We start from the raw sequence: 21,990 nt of genomic DNA, 5'->3' as shown, positions 1-21,990 counted from the left end.
GTGGGTGGACTTCATTTACGCAACTCGGCTTACGCCGTTTTAGCTGCCGGCGTGGGCCGGTCACGTGATACGGCGTAAGCCGGTTACAAGCAAATAAAGTGGAACCGGCTTATTTCAAAATGGCAGCATTTGTGGTTGGTTCATATGCTTTGGTTAAACAAATCCTCTCTTGCGACGATGACGATGATGATCTGGTTGTGTTATTAGGAATTGCGGGAATGTAAGTCTCTTAGAGTCTTATACGCCAATATTTCAATATTAATAAAGTCCATAATGCCAATTATACACTCACTGTGTCTGATAGTTACATTACAGGCATATGATAATATTTATGCAACATTAAAAAAACTGAAGATGACATTATAATTATACTAAAATATAGCACGAACTGATGTAGAAAATCGAAATAAGGACCAACTCAGATGTAGTGCCTCCAACGATATGTTCTATGATTATCTGTTGATATCTACGTAACATACATATGGGTCACAGGTGGTTAGCGTGTGGCTATGATATTAATTAGTAAAAACATCATTTTGAATGATAAATAATCATATTATAACGAAAAATTAACTTTTCTGAAAAAAAAATAATTTCACTATCAAATATATATATAACAAGGTATGCAACTCAAAATCACCCCAAAACGGGGTGCATCGCTTTGAACAGCCATATCTTCATAAATTTTGCAGCGATTTTCACGATCTCGGTCTTATTCAACGCAGAAATGAATTTCCTTTCTGGAAATATATATGTCTTGCAATATTTTAACAAATGCTGGGTCAAGTTTTAAGAAATAACACGATACACAACACGCATGACCCAGTTGACAGTGATCATGCTGTCTTTAAGACTGAAATCTTCACGGAGTAAAGGGCAACTTCCCTACAAAGTTCATGTAGTTCGATACCATAATTCAATAAAACGTATGAAAAAACATTATTACCGTTCTTGTCGTTACATTCTGCATCAAGACTAACTGTCCAGCGCCGTTTGAAACCTTTGTTTACATACATTTCAACTAACTGACATTTTAAACATACGAGTGATTTCATTGGTCCAATGCGGAGGTGTGTCTTTACGACTGGAGATTTCATTCATAAAGAATACATGATCACTGTCAACTGGGTCATGCGTGTTGTGTATCGTGTTATTTCTTAAAAGTTGACCCAGCATTTGTAAAAATATTGCAAGACATATACATTTCCAGAAAGGAAATTCATTTCTGCGTTGAATAAGACCGAGATCGTGAAAATCGCTGCACAATTGATGATGATATGGCTGTTCAAAGCGATGCACCCCGTTTTGGGGTGATTTTGAGTTGCATACCTTGTTATATATATATTTGATAGTGAAATTTTTTTTTTCAGAAAAGTTAATTTTTCGTTATAATATGATTATTTATCATTCAAAATGATGTTTTCACTAATTAATATCATAGCCACACGCTAACCACCTGTGATATGGGTTATCATTTCGTTTTAGTGAAAGAGAAGACAGGACAAAGTCGCTACAGTACTACGAGGTCACAATCCAGCAGTATCTACCAGACACCTTCAAGCAATTTTTTAAAGTGACTCCTGCATTAATTGAACATTTGTGTCAAAAACTGTCAGATTGTCCAGAATTGTCTGAAAGAGTTGTTCCAGGTGGGAGAAAGCCTATTCCACTTGAGAAGAAAGTTTTAATGACTATTAGGTACCTGGTATCACAAGAAACTGTCAGAGAGCTCAGCGATTACTTTGGTGTAACAGAACATAGTTTTTTTCGATGCAAAAGACAGTAATTTCTGCTGTAAACGATCAACTTTTTTCTAAGCTTGTCACCTGGCCTAAAGCACACTGTTATCAAGATGTTGCCCAAAGATTTGATGATATGGGCGCTTATAGTTTTCCAAATGTTCTTGGGTGTATAGACGGCTGTCACATACCAATCACAGCCCCTCATGAAAGACCCATTGGTATTTTAACCGAAAACAGTTTCATTCTGTCATTCTGCAAGGTGTTTGTGTGCATGATTTAACATTTACAGACATTAATGTGGGCTGGCCCGGCAAAGAACATGACGCTAAAGTGCTACGGAATTCAAGTCTTTGGGAATCTGGCTTTCAAAAGAGTGATAATGGTAGATATCATTTATTAGGGGATGGTGCATATCCACTAAAGCAGTGGTTATTAACGCCTTACAGAGATAGTGGACATTTATCACAACAGCAGGTTCGCTACAACATTTCCTTGTCATCAAAGCGCCAGGTCATTGAGAGTGTTTGAATTGCTGAAAGGGCGTTTTAGGAGATTGAAATATGAAATATATTGAAAAAATATGCAAGACAATTGTTGCTGCCTGTGTATTACATAACATTTGTATTATGGAACATGATGGTTTTGAAGACATCTTAAACAATGAGGATAATAATCAAGTCCAATGTAATGATCCTCAGTTTTTTATGCAAAATGATGCGGAATGTCAGCTTAAAAGAATTAATATAACAAACAGGCTACTTGTGTAAGAAAGTGATTATTCGAAACTAAAAGTACTTTTAAATATTCATGACTCAAACATTTACACTGGCGTTGTTTACATTTCTATTGATTGTCCATACATGAAACGAATAGTCAGATTAAAAAAGAAACATATAACATTTATATTTGGTTTTACTTGTTTATTTCCGAAATATTGAACATATTACGAGTATAATGCGTATATCATTATGTCATGCCTGTGACAGCAGGTTTGAAACACCTGTCTGACAAAACTTATCAATTTGTTCCTCATATATCACAGTAAAATAAAAATCATATATCAATATGTTCTTCATATATCACAGTAAAATAAAAATATCACATGTATCAATATGTACCTCATATATCACAGTAAAATAAACAAGAGAGCCAAGATGGCCCTAGTTTTCTCACCTGAGAGGAGTTGGCTCATTCAATCTTTACCTAATGTCAATCTTGACCTAGATATTGTCCAGACAAACACCATGGTCAAGTTTCATCATTATTGAATCAAAACTCTGGCTTATGGGGTGTTTTTGTGAGATTTGACCTGGTGACCTATATTTTGAGTTGACCCCCCCTCCCTTGCCAAACATTAAACTTCGCTTAGAAATATTTTTTAACCATGATTCATAAAAATTGAAACAAAATTGTGACCTCTAGAGTGTTTACAATTATTTTGGACACAATCTAAGGGCAATAATTATGGCATTACTTATGTGATTTTGCTCATTATCAAACTTGACCTATATCTTTCATAAAGAATGCTTAAGAAGTGTGAATGCTAGAGTGTTTACAAACCAAATGTTGACGGACGGACGGCAGACAAAGACCAATCCTAAAACCTCACCTGAGCAATCAGGTGAGCTAAAAAGTGTGTTACACCGCTCTCAGCCATTTTCCAACTTGTCAGAGAAATCAATAAAACCAATGTACTGACCAAGTTTCATGAAGATCGGCAAAGAAATGTGCCCTCTAGAGTGTTTACGAATAAATGTGAACGGACGGACAAGGCCCGGTCACAAAAGCTCACCTGAGCAATCAGGTGAGCTAAAAAGAACTAGAGCTTTGTCACAGACGTGACGAATACCCCCACATGTGGCATTGACACAGAATGTTTTGCATGTGTCTTCACAAAATCATAGCAGACACCATGCTCAATATTTAAAACTCACTAAGTGACCCCGTGACCTAGTTTTTGACCTGGCATGGCCCATGTTCGAACTTGACCTACACATCATCTTGATACAACTTCTGACCAATTGTGTTGAAGATCGGATGAAAACTACTTGAATTAGACAGCGAACACCATGCTTAATGTGTAAAACATTCTACCGCTAAGTGACCCATGGCTCATGTTCGAACTTTGCGTAGAGATCATCTATATAAAACTTCTGACCAAGTTTGGTGAAGATCGGAAGTAAACTACTTCAATTAGAGAGCGGACACCATGCTCGATGTTTAAAACACACTAAGTGACCCCGTGACCTGGTTTTTGACCCAGCAAGACCAATGTTCGATCTTGGTCTCAAGATCATCTAGATAAAACTTCTGACCAAACTTGGGGAAGATCGGATGAAAACTACTTAAATTAGAGAGCGGACAACCAATACCGACCGACCGACAGACAAGCTCACTCCTATATACCCCCCTAAACTTCGTTTGTGGAAGTATAAAAACAGTAATTGAAACATGTGGGCACAAAATACAGCTGCGTATGGCACTTTGCATTAATACAGCCCAAACCTCTAAACTGTAACAGAAACAACTTTTAAACTGGAGTCCTCCTTATCAGAATTTCTGGTTCCATGAAATCATTTCCTACTAACTGAACAGTCTCTAATGCTAAATTACAATGGCAGGTTATTAAAACTGTGGATGAATATATGTTCAACTGCCGCTGCACATATCCCTGATACAATCACAAAGGTAAGAAAATCAAACATTTGAAGACAATGTTAAGTTATAATAAAAATATTAAAAGATAAAGAAAAAACCCTGTCATAACACATGACTAAGAAATCATATCATATGACTAAGATGTCATCTTAGTCATATGATATGACAACTTATATATGTGATATGACTACTTAGACGTGCTATGACATCTTAGTCATGTGAAATGACATCTTAGTCATGTGATATGATAACCATTACATGTGATATGACAACTAAGTCATGTGTTATGACGTGACATGTGATATGACATCTTAGTCATATGATAAGCCGAATTCGCCGCTCTCGATTGACCGGCGAGCAGGAAAGTAAAATGGCCGACAATGGCGCAAATGTAAGTTAAGAAGAGTTTTTGTGGATTAAAATATGATAACTTAGATATGTGATATGACAACTTAGTCATGTGTTATGACAACTTACACATGTGATATGACATCTTAGACATATGATATGTTAACTTAGACATGTGATATGACAACTAAGTCATGTGTTATGACATCCAAGACATGTGATATGACATCTAAGCCATATGATAACTTAGACATGTGATATGACAACTTAGTCATGTGTTATGACAACTTACACATGTGATATGACATCTTAGACATATGATATGCTAACTTAGACATGTGATATGACAACTAAGTCATGTGTTATGACATCCTAGACATGTGATATGACATCTTAGCCATATGATAACTTAGACATGTGATATGACAACTTAGTCATGTGTTATGACAACTTACACATGTGATATGACATCTTAGACATATGATATGCTAACTTGGACATGTGATATGACAACTAAGTCATGTGTTATGACATCCAAGACATGTGATATGACATCTTAGCCATATGATAACTTAGACATGTGATATGACAACTTAGTCACGTGTTATGACAACTTACACATGTGATATGACATCTTAGACATATGATATGCTAACTTAGACATGTGATATGACAACTAAGTCATGTGTTATGACATCCTAGACATGTGATATGACATCTTAGCCATATGATAACTTAGACATGTTATATGACAACTTAGTCATGTGTTATGACAACTTACACATGTGATATGAGATCTTAAGTCATATGATATGTTTACTTAGAAATGTGATATGACAACTAAGTCATGTGTTTTGACATCTTAGACAGAAGATTTGACATCGTAGTCATATGATATGACAACTTAGACATGTGACCTGACATCTTAGTCATGTGTTATGAAATATTAGTCATATGATATGATAACTTAGTCATGTGATATGACATCTTAGATATGTGATATTACATATTAGACATGTATTATGACATGACTAAGATGTCATAACACATGGCTAAAATGTCATAACACATGTCTAAGATGTCATTTCACATGGCTAATATGTCATATCACAAGTCAAATATCTTTCTTCAATTAGGTATGTGATAACATCAACTGTTGAACAATATGTTAAACATAACATGAGAACATTTAAAGTCCTATGGCATTAGGCTGAATAAACTTAAAACAAGAAGTGATTGCGCCACCACAAATTATTATTTTTTTTAGGGTGTCTTTTTAAACGCCAATTAGTGAGTTCACAGCTTCAATATTCTGTTTGCGCAGACATCACAAATGCACGGGTCGTCCCATGTTATTATATCTTCAAGATCACAATGAGCACAGTCTGCGTGAAATACTAGCCTGCACTCTGAACATCTAATGTAGATTCTGAAATAAAACACAAACATGATAGACAGCAGGATTTTTAACAAGAGCCGTCCGCGGTTAGTGCACTCCAATTTACTCAGTGCTTGATAGTGTACTGGAAACCATTAATAACTAAGTTGCCTTCCTATTAGCTAAAGAAACTTCAGCGTACAGTTTATATAGTATTGACAGACCTGTACGCTGAAGCCAACCCCGTATCGAAAGTCAACCAGAGTCGTAACATATTTATGTCAAGCTATATTTCTACATATATTGGTAAATGAATATAAAGTACTGCATTGGGGAATATTTTAAAGTTCAAATGTTTCAAATACATATTACAATAGATTAAAATAACTCTCACATCAGTCTGAAATGTACAAATTTGACGCCATTGTCGCTTTTTCACGTGACGAGTTTTCATTTGGATACTTTCAGATCGACCTTGACATTTTTTGCTGAAATTGTAAACATTACTTTCTTTTTCTGAAATCTATTATTTGTGATTAACAACTTACGTCTGGTGGATTATAAGACTGATTTCAGTGTGAATCAGGTAGTTTTAAATAATATTTACTTTGAGTTTGTATTTACACTACAATTTGTTTACAAAACAAGCCAGAATAAGTTAAAATACCGGGAAATGTCATTCTGAATTTGAAAACACTTGAGCACACGGTATGTTACTAAAAATAGAAATAACGTCATATGACAGTGAAATCTCGGGAGATTCGCATTTCAAGAAGGTCTGTCACATCGCTGTTTTTCTCGATATCTAGATATCTTCAAAGATAGGCTGGTGACAGTTACAATGTAGCCACCCTACTATGTTTTTAATCTTGCACACTTTTATCTTTGCACTTTTATCTGTTAATCTGCACTAATATTTTATTCTTAACACAGTTTTCTTGACAGCGCCTCCCAATCATAGTCAGGATTGATTGTTCGGGAGTAACAAGTAGAAGTAGAAACATGTAAGAGCAGAATAGATAAATTTTAAATGTTTAAGATAGTATTTTGTGAAAGAATATATCAGTTCAATGTGAAAAATGTCAATCTTTCCGATCAAGTGGTTGATTTGGGCCAATAACTGCATTTAAAAGCTGTTTTTGATCGGTCTTTGTTAACTGTCAACTTTTCAGGAATTTCTGGTTGACTTTCCTAATGGGGTTGGTTCATATCTATAAAGTCCCGCCAGTCAAAAATCATAAAAAGCGACATTTAAAGTTAAGGTAGCCAGAACTACCTTCCTATGTGAGTATATGCTTTTGGAAATGGAGCATTTATTTGGCAAAATTAAATTTAGGGTTATCTGCCCTTATGAAATTGGTTCACTAAAACTATTTATCATGCATACTAAATAAGTATTTATTAATAACATGCAATGGGAAGACTTTTAGTACCTATATTGACCATCCACAAAGATCCTTGTGCGGTTGGAACTCTCTTGTGCAGTTAGACTTTCAATGCTATGTTGTGACGCTTTTGTATGGCAAAGAAATCAGGTCCACCTTCCAAAATCACTAGAACTGAAATTTGTATAAACTATTATTATTAATAAACTTTGATATTTATATTATTGTGGACCTCCAAGGATATATTATAATACCAATTTGTTATGATCTTATCATTTAAAACTAAAACATAATAACCCTTTGCATGCTGGGAAATTTGTCGTCTCCTAAAATGTCGTCTGCTGAATTTCTAAAATTAGCATTTTCTTCGATTTTTTTCAAAGAATACTATCAGAATAGCAAACAGTTTGGATCCAGATGAGACGCCACGTTCTGTGTCGTCTCATCTGGATCCAAACTGTTTGCAAAGGCCTTCAAAATTCGGTTCCCGCACTGAAAGAGTTAAGTAAATTGTTATACCTGGATATAAACATATTAGAATCGATTGGTAGCTGAGACGAACAATGATGGGACGAACTAAAATGAGGACAAATTAATATTTCTTTTCTATACTACATAAAAGCATTAAAAAACAATGCGAAATAGTGATACAATGCAGATGCTGTTAAAGCCTCGTTATATGCTTCTGATAAGTGTCATCTAACCCTGGAAAGTAGATAAATTGATGCATTTTAATCCACAAAAACTCTTCTTAACTTACATTTGCGCCATTGTCGGCCATTTTACTTTCCCGCTCGCCGGTCAATCGAGAGCGGCGAATTCGGCTTACGCCGGCTTGATTATTCGGCGCAAAATCGGATCGAAACAAGTGGTACGCCGGTTCTAGAAGTTAGCCGGCCAGCGCCGGCGTACGCCGATTTAATGAATGAAGTCCACCCAGTTTTAGCTAGACTCTTTGGATTCTAGGGACTACAATTCCTTCGTGGAGGATTTATATTAAACAGTTAAATATTTCTAAGCATCGACCGAATCCAAAACTTATTTTAGATTGCGTGTTTGTCATGCATTATTAGGAATCAATTTTTTTTAGCGCAACATATTCTATTTTTAATCATTCAACAAACAATTTTCGGCAAATAATAGAAGCAAAGTGATCTAAGGTCCATACAATTTATATAGTTTCACAACATGTACAAATTGCTACTCAATGAAGGCAGGTAGAGTAAGGGAAATGTGCGATTGAAATAATCTTATAGTGTAATTACTTTTCATGTACCATTTATTCCAAAGATGGACACCTGACATAATTAGTTTTGAAGTATCCGTTACCGCGCTATAGTAACCTTAGGTGACGATTAACCACTGTGAATAATAGCAACCTCAGATTTTGTTCAAGTTTTGTTTAACGGTATTCTGACGAAATGTTTTGTTTGATATTCAATAATGTATTCAGTGCATTCGACGTGTGTCCAGCATCCATCGAATGACGACCCGTGTGTCGTCAAATACTGCGATTTGTTAATATTTAAAAACGATATCTAATTACGGAATAGCTAAACGTGTGCACAATTTTTTTTACTGTTATTCATGTATACCATACAAGAATATGCACTACATACATCTAAAGTATGTCCATTGTGGTTTTGTAATGTTTGCAATCAAATAGGAAATATGAACCACCTTGTTCATTCAAATAAGGTCACTAAAACCGCACCTAAGAGAAGCATCAACGGATTTTAGTCAGGTTATTTGTTTTGTAGTTGTCATATATATGGTAAGACAGAAATCTTACACAAATAAGGTGGCCCTCGCAAAGCAATATACACTTGTAAATACTACACTTGGAGACTTGTCTAACGCAACACTTCCTAACATATATTGTAGATCTGTTCATGCTAGCAGAGAAGAAAGGGTCAAACTTTATGGTCAAATATGCAATAAAACGTAACAATCAGAATGATATAACACAGTGCATTACAAATGCTGAAGTTTATCCATTTGCATGCTGGGAAATTTGTCGTCTGCTAAAATGTTGTCTGCTGAATTTCTAAAATTAGCATTCTTTTATATATTTTTTTCAAAGAATACTATCAGAATAGCAAACAGTTTGGATCCTGATGAGACGCCACGTTCTGTGGCGTCTCATCTGGATTCAAACTGTTTGCAAAGGCCTTTAAAATTCGGTTCCAGCGCTGAAAGGGTTATCAAACAGTGAATAAAAAGTGGCGATCTTAGGCTAATAATTGGAAAAAATGAAGGTTAAAGTAATCTCGTCCTCATCATTATTTAACAACAGTGATTAGTGTGTACTATGATTTATATGTGAAATAATGTGTTTTTGTAATTTGATAACCCCATATTTAAACGTGTTTTAATATAAACAACTGTTCAAATACACGTGTTTGCTTGTTATCTGCAGTTTTATAATATGTATTTGATGTACTAATGGAATGGTGGCCAGGTAATATTTTACCTCTTAATTTAGATTGAACAATCGGTCATTCAAAATCACAACGAAAACATTGTCCCCATCAGAAAGTATTATATATACTTTATGTCAATATCAATATGATATGTCAGCATAAAACATGAACTTATGTTTAAGCGACATATATACGAAAATCTGTGTATAATAATTTAAGCAATTTTTAAGTTGTAAATAACTGAAATTTAAAGACGTCATAGATTTTTTTAAACTTTAATGTTATTTTAGTTAAATTTTATAACTTATTGAAGTGAGTTATGTAACAAATACACCGGTTAATAGATATCTTTCAGCATATTTCACAACATAGTTCATATCAATTTCAGCATAGGTAACTATATGGTTCACATCAACTATAATAATGAAGCGATACTATGAAACGGTATATTGAGCAGTAACAAACAAATCAGGCAAAAACCAAAGATGTTACTATGACTAAACAAAGTTCGTCAGTGTATACATTTTTTAAATGAAACATGGACGGGAAAGGAATTTAATAAAGTTCTTCAAATCAGCCGTTTAACTTTTGCTTAAAGTCCCCGTGCGCGGAATAGATCGTTATTTTGCATATAAATCCTATAGCGAGAAATAAACTTTATATAAATTCATTGAAATATATTTTTATCGAGGTTGACATCGAAAACCTGGTCAAAATCTGTTTTGAATCGATAAAGTAATATATAAATGATCATAAATACATGCAATAGGCGAAAATCATTGCAGCGTCGCGATTTATGCAAAATATATCTATATTTAGCTTTCGCTAAACATTATTAGCAAATGGAAGATAATTACGCAGATTATGCAAATACGTAGCGTTGCAACTCAGTTTCCGTCTGTAACAGATGTAATTACATTTGTTCTTACCTTCTCTCCGCTAAATTCGCCCGTATCCGAAAATTTGGTTGTTTAGGTTTGAATTAACGTGTCGAATCATGAATATTTATCATGACGTTTTCGTACTTTACCGTACTCGAACCCAATATAAAAATCGCTATATTATTTGTTTTCAACCGATTTCAACCGGATTTTCAGTGATATCCTCAATAAAAAACACGTTTTCTTACGATTCTGCCCATATATATATCTTCGGGAACGGGGACTTTAAACTAATGAAATCGTTGATTATTACCATAATTGTACGAATATATCAAGAGAAGCGTTGCGGTGTATTAAACAAAACCGCTTTATGAACAACGTTTAAAATGGATGTGTATTATAACTTATATTTATTTTATTCTTATTTCTCATTATTATAAACAGCATGTATACGCTTTCAGCATTTTGAATTTGTATGTTGATGCATTAAATTTTAAACACATTCTACAAATTAAACAAATTTAACAAATTTAACATTCTGATACTGGCTTTATCTGACTAATCACACTCGTATGATTACTTATTAACTGCAAACGTATAATTAATATAACTTGCCAACAGGTAGGATGTACAAACGTCCAGACAATTGATCTGACCTGTAATTACCTTAAACCGCACTAAAGCCTTTCATTAATTTTTTCCTAACATTGGTGAACGAAAATAATAACCAGGCAGATCACAAAATGATCAAAGAAATGGAAAACGTTATTGCTTAATTTGCATTTTTGCTTATTTATCAAGTTTGAAGAAAAACCCGATTGATACTGTTTTACTATATTCAAGCAGTAAAACGCTTTGTGATTAAAACGGCATATGTAATTTATGAGCCAGCGAGACATAATAAACGTGTAAAGATTGGTGATTAAACCAAAATTACAAGTTACAAAACCTTGTTTATCTTCATTGTAAAGTTCTCGTTATAATTAAGCTCTCGAATTTCGTACGATACTTCACTCTCGGCAAATATACAGTAACAAAGCTCAGTATCGTTGAAATTGCATTTGAGACGTTTGCTTAACATATAATATGTACATGTACTCAACGATCGAAGATTAAAAATGATGTCTGATAACAGGGACTTTATATCAAACGAGTCAGTTCTCGTAGGTTTCCTTTGCCAGGTATTGACATAACACATACTGTTTTCTTTCGTTTCATTTAAAACAAATATATAAAGAAATTAAAGACAACTTCATTCATGCTAAAATCTTCGTTGAAACACACATTAAATCAAATATGATATGCGTATTGATAGAAGTATGTCATGTAGTGATAAAGAAATATGAACAATTGCATTCGACTTATGACTTTGAAAGCTGAGTTTGCCGCCCAAACGTTAAAGTCGTTGTAAAATTCAAAAGATACATAATAACCTATCAAAAAGAGCAGACTAAAACAGATCTATGGTATATATATATATGCCGTTTTAAAAATGGGTTGAACATAAAACAATTGATATAATTTGTTATGCCGTGCAGGTAAGCCAAATGTAATCGTGGTTTAAGTTCGTCTAACAAATAAATTCCCTATTGGGCCCCATTTAGATTTAAGAGCTATTTTTCAAATACCGCATATTAATACTGTGAGTGGTTTTGATATTGGTAATCATCGCTACTGATATCAGAAAGTATGCTCTTTATGAAAGAATCTTCCGCTTATCACAGAATCTTAGGAAATAAATTTATCTGTCTTTCATTTTTATTAGTGTGAGCGTTAGCTCACACTTATGTTACAGACCATATTTTGCAAATCAGTTTGTGCTTAGAAGCCTTAAGTACGGTATGGAAAGACATCCACTGCCTGTTGCAGCAGACGACAAATGCCATTCTCCTAGCAGAGTTGTCGTTCGTGCCTCAACATAAATGTAAATGTGATGAACCGCTGTGTATTGGTACACTGCAGAGGTTTTATATGACTTATAGTGTTTAACAGCTTGTAAAATGAGATTGGCCAGTCTGGTGTTTATCATTGAAATCTGTACATATTGGCTGCTTTCAGGGAAAACGGGGCTTAATGCATGTCAGATAAGATTATCCTGTGCATACTGATTAGCCTGTGCAATGCGCACAATCTAATCAAGGACGACATTTTACAACAGCGAACACCTACTGTGCCTTCAGCGCTTTGATATTCGAATACGTTCAGGGACGTAACAAAGACTTTACCGAACAGCTGTTATGTATTTTACAGTGTACGCTTGCAAAATTAATACTACAAAAGTGTGGGTGTAGCATAGATTTCCTACGATTCAGCAAAACATAAACAAAAGGTGAGGGTCGATTGCAAAAGCCTGGTTATCTATTTAACACTTCTTTTTTAGACACAACTACAGTTTCACACTTTACCCGCATTCGCAGAGAGAAAGCAGTTATGTTTGAAGTGAGAAGATATTGTCTAAGTCTTAAATTGTGTTCTTTATTAGAATTTTCAGATTTGTTATATTATGTGTCAAGGTAATAAAACACTAAACGAAAACAGAAACAAATATGCGTTATTTTGCGATTATAATTTTATGCAAAATATTGCAATAATTTATGTCATACATGTAGTAACGTCGTCACACTGAAAAATTAATAACTCAAGCGCACTGTTTCTTATAAGCGGACCGAAGAAGTGCCGCTTTGAGACGATACATATTTCTTAAACAAATGCATCCTCTTTAAGAAATAGTTTAATTATAATGAACGAAAAAAATGCACTATTACCGCAGCACATGTGTTCATAAAAATGTTGATTCCTTAAATATTCCAGGGAAAAAAACACTGCTGCTCGGAATGGCTGTACGGTTAGCGCAGGGCTTGGTACATAGAGCAGTTTTTCAGTAACCATATGTATCCGTGATTTTGTCATATCAAAGCGAGTGATTATTCACCGATGATTGCATCATTAAATCTGGTCATCAGGAAGATGCTTGTATGATGTAATTAATAAGGTTGAAGATGATGATGACTGCATGCGTTTTAATTTATTTTTGTAACGGCGTAAAGAAAGGCTTAAAATTTGCATTGTGTTTTCTTCACGGAAGCGCCTTTTCTTTCTTGAGTAGTTTATGAAAAAAAAACGATTGGGACACCTGGCCCCGCGGCAAATTATATCCTCATTAGTTTTTCAAATTGATGTAATGTGACCCGCTTATGTTTACATTTAAACAATGTCTGGAATTACGATGTGACCGCAATGTCATAGGAACGCACACAGTTCAAAGTCAAGAAACGTTTTATGTTGAGCAAGTTCTACCACCGACTTTTCTACAGCGGTTGTAAATCCTAAATTGTGCACAATTTAAACAATACCAGTAATATGATGTTTGCCTGATTCAAACGACTATCCTGTTATATGGAATGGAAAGTCCGCCAGTCAATTCTGGATGCTTAGTCGCTATTGCTATTTGCTTAATGCCCAGTGCATAACGCTTAATAACAAATTCATGTTGACATATTTTAATTGCGTATTTGTATAAGGCAAATTCGTATTACATTCGTTACAAAAAGACTTCCGTGTGCCTTCGTGCCTTTTTCCATCACTCGATGACACATACGTGTAGCTTAATTATCCCCACGCTTTTCGGAGAAAAAGTGGGATATTGTGGTGATGTCCGTCCGTCCGTCCGTCCTGGCCACCTGCTCATCCTACACTATTAGCACTAGAACCTTGAAACTTACAAACATGATAGCTATGAGCATATGTACGACGGTGACAAAGACGGAATTTTGATCTGACCCCTGGGTCAAAAGTTATGGGGGTTGGGGCGGGGCCGGGTCAGAGATTTTCCTGCGACCGCGATTCGAAAAAGGCTCATAACTACTGTGTCCTTTCAGATATTGCTTTCGTATTTGGTATGCATGTGTATCTTGACAACATCTTTCCATGCGCATACAATTTTTGACCCCTGTGACCTTGACCTTGAACTTTGGGTCAGTTTTTAGGTTTCAAAATCTGCGACCGCGATTTGAAAAAGGTCATAACTAATGTGTCCCTTCAGATATTGCTTTCATATTTGGTATGCATGTGTATCCAGACAACACCTATCCATGCCCACACATTTTTTTACCCTTATGACCTTGACCTTGAACTTGTGGTCAGTTTTCAGGTTTCGAGATCTGCGACTGCGATTCGAAAAAGGCTCATTTCTACTATGTCCCTTCATATATTGCTTTCATATTTGGTATGCATGTATATCTGGACAACATTCTATGGGCATACACATTTTTACCTCTGTGACCTTGACCTTGAACTTGTGGCCAATTTTCAGGTTTTGAAATCTGTGACCGTGATTTGAAAAAGGCGCATAACTTCTGTATCCTTTCAGATATTGCTTTCATAATTGGTATGGTATCTGGACAACACCTTTCAATGCGCATAAAATGTTTGACTCATGTGACCTTGACCTTGAACTTGAGGTCAGCGTTCACGTTTCGTAATCTGCGACTGCGATTCGCAAAAGGCTTATACCTGCAGTATCCCTTCAGATATTGCTTTCATATTTGGTACGCATGTGTATCTGGACAAGACCTTTCCATTCGCATGAATTTTTTTACCCCTGTGACATTGACCTTGAATTTAGGGTCCGCGTTTAGATTTCTAAATCTTTAATGTGGTTATCTACCCAATCAGAAGAAGTGCAAGCATTTTCATCGGACAAAGGAATTTTTCAACAATGAAGCTTGTGTATTGAAAACACATATAGAGTTCCACAGTAGTGGCGCAGAGATGTATTTAGTAGTCAATTGTTTGTGTTAACTCATCTGTGAAATGGTTTAGCTCATCCATCTAATGTTTATACAAGGGATTATAACATATTGGTGCAAAGGGACACCTGTATATGAGAGAAGAGATAGAATGCAGTCAAGCATAAAAAGCATGAGAAACTCATGGAATAGAGCCTCAAGAATCTATAAAAGGGCTGAAACTTTCAATTCGTTCAATTACACTTTTAGACTCATTACTGAAAATTTGTCAAAATGTTCAAGTGGGAAAAATGTGAGAAACAATTTAAAGCAGGATGGACTTTGAACAGGCACATCAAAGACAGACATGAAATTCAACATTTTCATTGTTGTGTACAAGATTGCGGTAGAAAGTTTCTGAGACGCTACTATTTAGTGAACCATTTAACCTCAAAACATATTTTTTCCAAAACAAAAGCAAGAAGATTGGCTATAAGAGAGCATGTTCAGCCATCTCATAAGTCATTCCAATGAGGATGACATGTACATAATGGACGTCAGTGAAGTTGATTCAGTATTAGATTTGTTAGGAAAGCAGGATGAGGAGGAAAAATTAGGGTATAGATTTTCACTCATTTTTTATGTTATTTTACATTAACTTCTTCATTTCTACACCGAATGACTTCAAATTTATACTGAACATCTCTTATGACAATACGGTAAATCTCAACTATGCATGGCGCCATTACCAACCCTGGGGCGCCCCTGGGTCAAACATGCGGCGTGGGGAAACGCGTCGGCCTCTGCCGCGCCATTTCTAGTTGCATATGTCGTTACTTTATAAATTTGTATTACATGTTACTTGTGTAAATGAAAACGCATCCATTTAGTATCATTTTACATCAAGTTCCATTCCATTCGTTTATTGGATCTAGTAATGTCATCTCGGCAACACCTGTGTCAATTTTATTTTTCAAAGTATACTTTACCAAGATCACATATATACGTTATACAATTAAATTGACATTCGCAAATAAGAGTTTACTGTAATATATGATTTGTATTTGTGTTTTGTATTCCCTGACCGCACCATAGTGTTCGTCATCGTAATCTCGCAGCAAGTTTCAAACTGCGGTTAATAAAGAGTGTACCAACCACAACACTCGTACCCTTCTGGTAGATCTTGACCAAGTTCGCACACGCGCTTCTAGAATGGCGAGATGATGGTGCTGGTAGATGAAGTGGAGTCGAAGAGGGCAATGTTGTCGTTGCTATCGTTGTCGTTTTTGATACAACTACACATGTCAATCAAAATGAAAACCGAGCATAAATTTATATTTTACAAAATGTATTGTTATTCTCCTTGGTGTCGACACCCTTGAGACTATCGTATCAACACGAAATTCATACATGTGTTCCAAACACCAACCATTCACACGCGTCTCCCCATCGTTGTCGTAATGCGCAAGTTTTCCGTTCTTCTCATCTTGGCATACGAACCAGGCAGCGCTGTAGCCGACTGAAACCATGGAAATGTCAAATGCAGGAAAGCTACTCTAAAGACGTCTTTTGTACTAACATACATATTTATCATGTTCTTAAAAACATATTTAATTTTCGATTGCCAATCTCGTTCACTGCTGTTTTTTTCAGCTTTCAATATTTTATTTTGGCTTAGATCATGTGGTGTGTTTTAACAGGGACCTATTTGTATAGGTCCCTGATTTTAAAGACAGTCCATAATGGTTCAGGATTTAGTTGCATTTACATGAGGTGACTTCTATACCACCGTTTTGGGCATGTATTATGTTTGTAATAAAAACGTAATCAGAATAAAATATTCATGGAATACACATATCAAATTGTTTGATAATAAATAACATTCAATGCGATGTGTTCTGTAAGCTTCTTGTTCTGGTGACACACGTACGACAAAAAACTGCGCAAATAATAACTTAACGGAAATTGCTATAATATGGACTTATGGACCTGTTCCACTTTTGTATTGAAATTATTCAAAATACATTCGGCCTATAGACATTATTTTCCTTTACATATTACACCTATTTTGTAACCATCTCTACTTGATTTTCATTTAACCGATTATGTAAGACTAGTTACTGCCGGTATGGTTTTATATAGCACATATATTGATTTGCATACTTGATCATTGAGTAAAAAACATCACTATTAAAGTCGATACCTATGACGACTAACAATATCGATAACAGTGTACAGTGCACATACTTCAAATGCTGATCTAATTTACAAATGGTGCGTTTTGTGGTGTGTTATCGACTAAAGAATAGAAATAACAACAGCATATTTTAATAACCAAACTTTGCTTAATTTTATTTTCCGGTAAACAAAAATAAGTTAAATACAATGCGACTGACTTAAAATTTTGTTTGATTTCAAATTGGATATCCCTGGTTATCCCTGTAGACAGCAGTTAGTTAAAATGCAACTGGACCGTGGTATATTGTAAAATATTCATTTACTTTAAAAATACAGTTTGGATTTCACTTAGTTATCCGTGTGTTCAGACAGACATTTTAAATACAACTGGACCGTGATGTAACGTGTATATATTTTGACATTATGTACAACGTCAAAAAGATAGGGTGTCAAACTTGGTTCAAATTATTTATTTCGAAACAATAACACTATGACATTGTTGTGTTTTGTTTTCAAAGTTACCGGTATTACCATTTTTCGTTTAGAGTGTGGTCCATTTAATCACCTTTTCGGTTCGCAAAGCTGATTCATACGGATCCTACACTTATCGTTTACCATGAGTGTTAAACATTTGTTTGATTCATTACGTATGCTTAATGTAGTATTGATCCCGAATGTACAACATTGTGCACGTCGTGGGTTTTCGTCTACGTTTTATTATTGATATTTAGTGAAGCCTTTGGTTAAGTAAACAAGGAAGGACACCCAGAAGCCATAACGTGTTATATGTTGATATACAGCACAATTGTTGTTTTCATTCGCACTCCCTCTGGAGTAACTGGGTATCACTTTCGAATCTACTAGATTTATTCTCATTAAAAACGAAACAATGTAGTTTTATTCTTGTTGTGTTTGGAGTCGCACTGTACAAGTTTGTGACCTATTATCAAGTTTTATTTAAATAATTGCGTTCTTAACAATTATGAAAAAACTACGCGTGAATTAATAACAAGGGGATTTTTTTTAAATATCAGCAAAAATGTAGACTATTAAACCGTTGATGTTGTTCATAGTTTTAAATAACACAAATGGAACACGTGATGCGAAAATGAGTTTTCTGCAATTTTCGGCCAGCGTAGCTCCAGACCAGCCTGCGTAGTCTGATCGGAGCGTATACATAATTGAGTCGTGTTCTAAGAAAACTGGGCATAACTCATGTGCGTAAAGTGTCGTCCCAGATTAGCCTGTGCAATCCGCATAGGCTAATCAGGGACGACACTTTCCGCTTTTATGACATTTTTGTTTAAATTAAGTCCCTTCTTAGCAAAAATCCAACTTAGGCGGAAAGTGTCGTTCCTGATTAGCCTGTGCGGACTGCACAGGCTAATCTGGGACGACACTTTAAGCACATGCATTCAGACCAGTTTTCTCATAACGCAACTCATATGTCGTCAATCTAAAATCAATTGCAACATACTAGATAACTCAATTATGTACTTTGACAAAAGCGTATCCACTAGTGAAGTGGATGAGTTTTAAATTCAAACTTTTGAAAACTATGTAAGCCTTTCGTTTGATCGTTAATTTTCCTGTGTTCTTAGATCTTTTATGTAAAATCATTTTTGTATTGCATTGCAACTTTAAATAAAATGTAAGTGTATTTGACATGTCATTAAACTTATGTATATAAAAGGGTATTCAAAAATGAATCCATATTATATTTCTCCTTGAATTTATTAGTCTAAAACATTTCCGCAACCAACATTTTCGTAAAAGTAACACCCTTTTCCGTGTATTTATTTCTATTCGATATTATTTGGGATCCCATGTTGGTTATTTGTGTCCAAAAGTTTCTATCTTAAAATGCTAAACATGGTATCAAATGTTCCGTATAATAAAATATATTCTATGTTTGTAATAATGCATTTTTTATTTAAATGAACACTTCCTTATCGAAGGTTCGCTTTTTTTAGTTTCAAGCTTCCGGGAGCCGGTTCCGTTAGCTTCCATGTAACAAATAAGCTTCCAGGATTCCTAATGTGATACATATATTCACTGGCATTAGGACGTGCTACCTTATGTTGATTGCAAAGACACGCAGCAAATGTAGCACACTATTTAGCTGAAGAATTTCATTGAATATTCAACTTTCATTCTTCGATTCTTTATTCTTCAATATAAATTTATTAAAAAATTATCATTTTTGTACTTAGTAACAGACGAGGTGGCCGAGTGGTTAAGGCGATGGACTGCTAATCCATTGGGGTCTCCCCGCGTGGGTTCGAATCCCATCCTCGTCGATTATAGTTTTATTTAAAATTACTTAAGGCTTTAGAACTGTATATGGCATGTTGGTATTCCGTTATTTCCGTGCATATTTCCTGGTAATATAATATAATGCATCCAAACTCAAAGTTTACTGAACGTTTTAGGATTCTCAGACGTTCATAGCTGCCAATGTCCCCGATTTCGGAACCACTTATCTTCGAATTTTACTCTTTTGGTTGATTACATCGTATATGAATTGATGGTAGTTTTTTTTTAGACGTACCAAGGGGAATAATACTGTTATAAGTGCTCATGTTGTGTAATTCCCGTTTAAAAATCAGAAATATATTCATCTCCAGCTATTAATTATCTTTAAAAATAATTATAAATAAAAGGCAGATAAAAAAGCTATACAATGATCGTTCCTATGACGTATCAATGATTGAAAAAAGAAGAAAAATGAATAGGGTTAAAAAATGAATAAAGTTCAAGCTATAGTTGGAGTGGGACCCCTGTTTGCCACAAATAAATATACCATACTATTGTTGCAGTCGAAAATTTAATATGTTGCTTGAATTTATGAAACGTGTCTTATGTCATACACTCCTATCATAAACTGCTAACAGATCTGAATAAAATGTGGCACAGCATTTTTTATCATTAAATTTTTGTTGAATCTTTCCGCTATAAATCGCAACTGGACATAGTTCAGCCCTTTGAGTTATACATAATAGTAGTTTAGTATGCAACAGTTCACTGTGAGTTGCATATATTTAAGCTACTGTTGCTATCGGTTTAATCATATCATAATTCAAGTCAACTTTAAAGGTAAATTTTAACAAGTCTATTTACCTTGTGCTCACCTTTGCTCTTCTATGTTTTGTCTCCTATGTTGTCCAAATAGGTAATGTTCGTTTGGTGATTCAAATAATTATTAATTTAATAATGCCCAAAATGTTCGTTACGTAAGAGTCACGACAAAAGCTCCTATCATGGAATCATGGGAAAACACCATGGGCTCCCTTACCATTTACACCGGCTATAACTTTGGTCTGCCATTATGGTCCAGTGAAGCCACAACATTACAGCCGCGGTGGGAGGTTGGGGAATAAGTTACATGTACGGACTCAATGGGCGAGATCAAATCTCATTCCATCGCAACGTGTTTTTGCGTACTTGCTCTTGTAATAAACTGGCCGAAATTGCGCCAGTTATGATGCGAAGTTGAACACACACGATTCGATATTTAGATAATATTATGTTAGATTGCATATTATTTCCTAAATGCTGTTCCGTCTGATATACACGGGCGAGAACGCGAAACAAGATGCGAGGGTATGAGATTACAAGTGAAGAATGAAAAAAGATTAATCGGTGGAACGAGATTATAGGGCGTGACCTTCTGTTTATTTAGCGATCTCGTCAAATTTCATTCAAACCACAATGGTCTGAACAAAGACCAATGTTCTATTCCGAAACAAAAACGAACACACAAAATAAATTGTCGTGCAGCAGCCAATAATTAAACTGTCGGGAAATCGCAATATAAACAACAGAAATACTGTTTACATGTTTATAGTGTTGTTTTTAAACACACGTTTCATGCGTATAAACGACTACTTGCAACTCGGACGCAGGTGTGCAATTAAGTTTAACATATTTTCTTCCATAATTTAACAATAACACAAAATCAAGAGAAAAACGTTTTATTATTCGTTTTAGATGTACTGTAGAAGACTATTCAAAATATTCTGTATGTAGATTAAACCAGTTTTCTACACATCATTTCTATAAAATAATGCGATCAAAAATGTGGATTAGTAGTATGACACAATAAAATACCAAATGGATATACTTTTTATCTATTTATCTATATAGGGTATGTTTGTTCTAAGTTCCTATGTTGTAATCGAGAGCAGAAAGCGCGAAACAATGGCTTGGACATAACGGAACACAATACTTAACTGGTCTCTTTCAGCACTACGTCCTACCCCAGGTCAGC

At 35.0% G+C, this 21,990-nt stretch overlaps 1 protein-coding gene, 1 long non-coding RNA gene and 1 other non-coding gene across 3 annotated transcripts; 2 read left to right on the top strand and 1 right to left on the bottom strand.

The window, feature by feature from the left end:
* LOC127856936 (uncharacterized) lies at positions 1-1,914 on the top strand. The gene is made up of 2 exons (XM_052393157.1): positions 1-220; positions 1,486-1,914. The coding sequence occupies exons 1-2, from the start codon at positions 120-122 to the stop codon at positions 1,784-1,786; spliced, it is 402 nt and encodes a 133-aa protein (XP_052249117.1). The 5' UTR covers positions 1-119; the 3' UTR covers positions 1,787-1,914.
* Positions 1,915-2,641: 727 nt separating this feature from the next.
* Positions 2,642-8,315, bottom strand: LOC127856940 (uncharacterized). Its single transcript, XR_008038242.1, has 3 exons — positions 8,272-8,315; positions 7,560-7,685; positions 2,642-6,177 (listed from the first exon to the last, which is right to left on the bottom strand). It is a non-coding gene; the product is annotated as an uncharacterized LOC127856940 (long non-coding RNA).
* An 11,623-nt stretch (positions 8,316-19,938) lies between these two features.
* Trnas-gcu (transfer RNA serine (anticodon GCU)) lies at positions 19,939-20,020 on the top strand. Its single transcript has one exon. It is a non-coding gene; the product is annotated as a tRNA-Ser (tRNA).
* The last annotated feature ends 1,970 nt before the right edge of the window (positions 20,021-21,990 follow it).

The sequence above is a fragment of the Dreissena polymorpha genome, chromosome 14 (assembly GCF_020536995.1).
Source record: "Dreissena polymorpha isolate Duluth1 chromosome 14, UMN_Dpol_1.0, whole genome shotgun sequence".
NCBI lineage: Eukaryota > Metazoa > Mollusca > Bivalvia > Myida > Dreissenidae > Dreissena > Dreissena polymorpha.
This window is presented reverse-complemented; position numbering and strand designations above follow the sequence as displayed.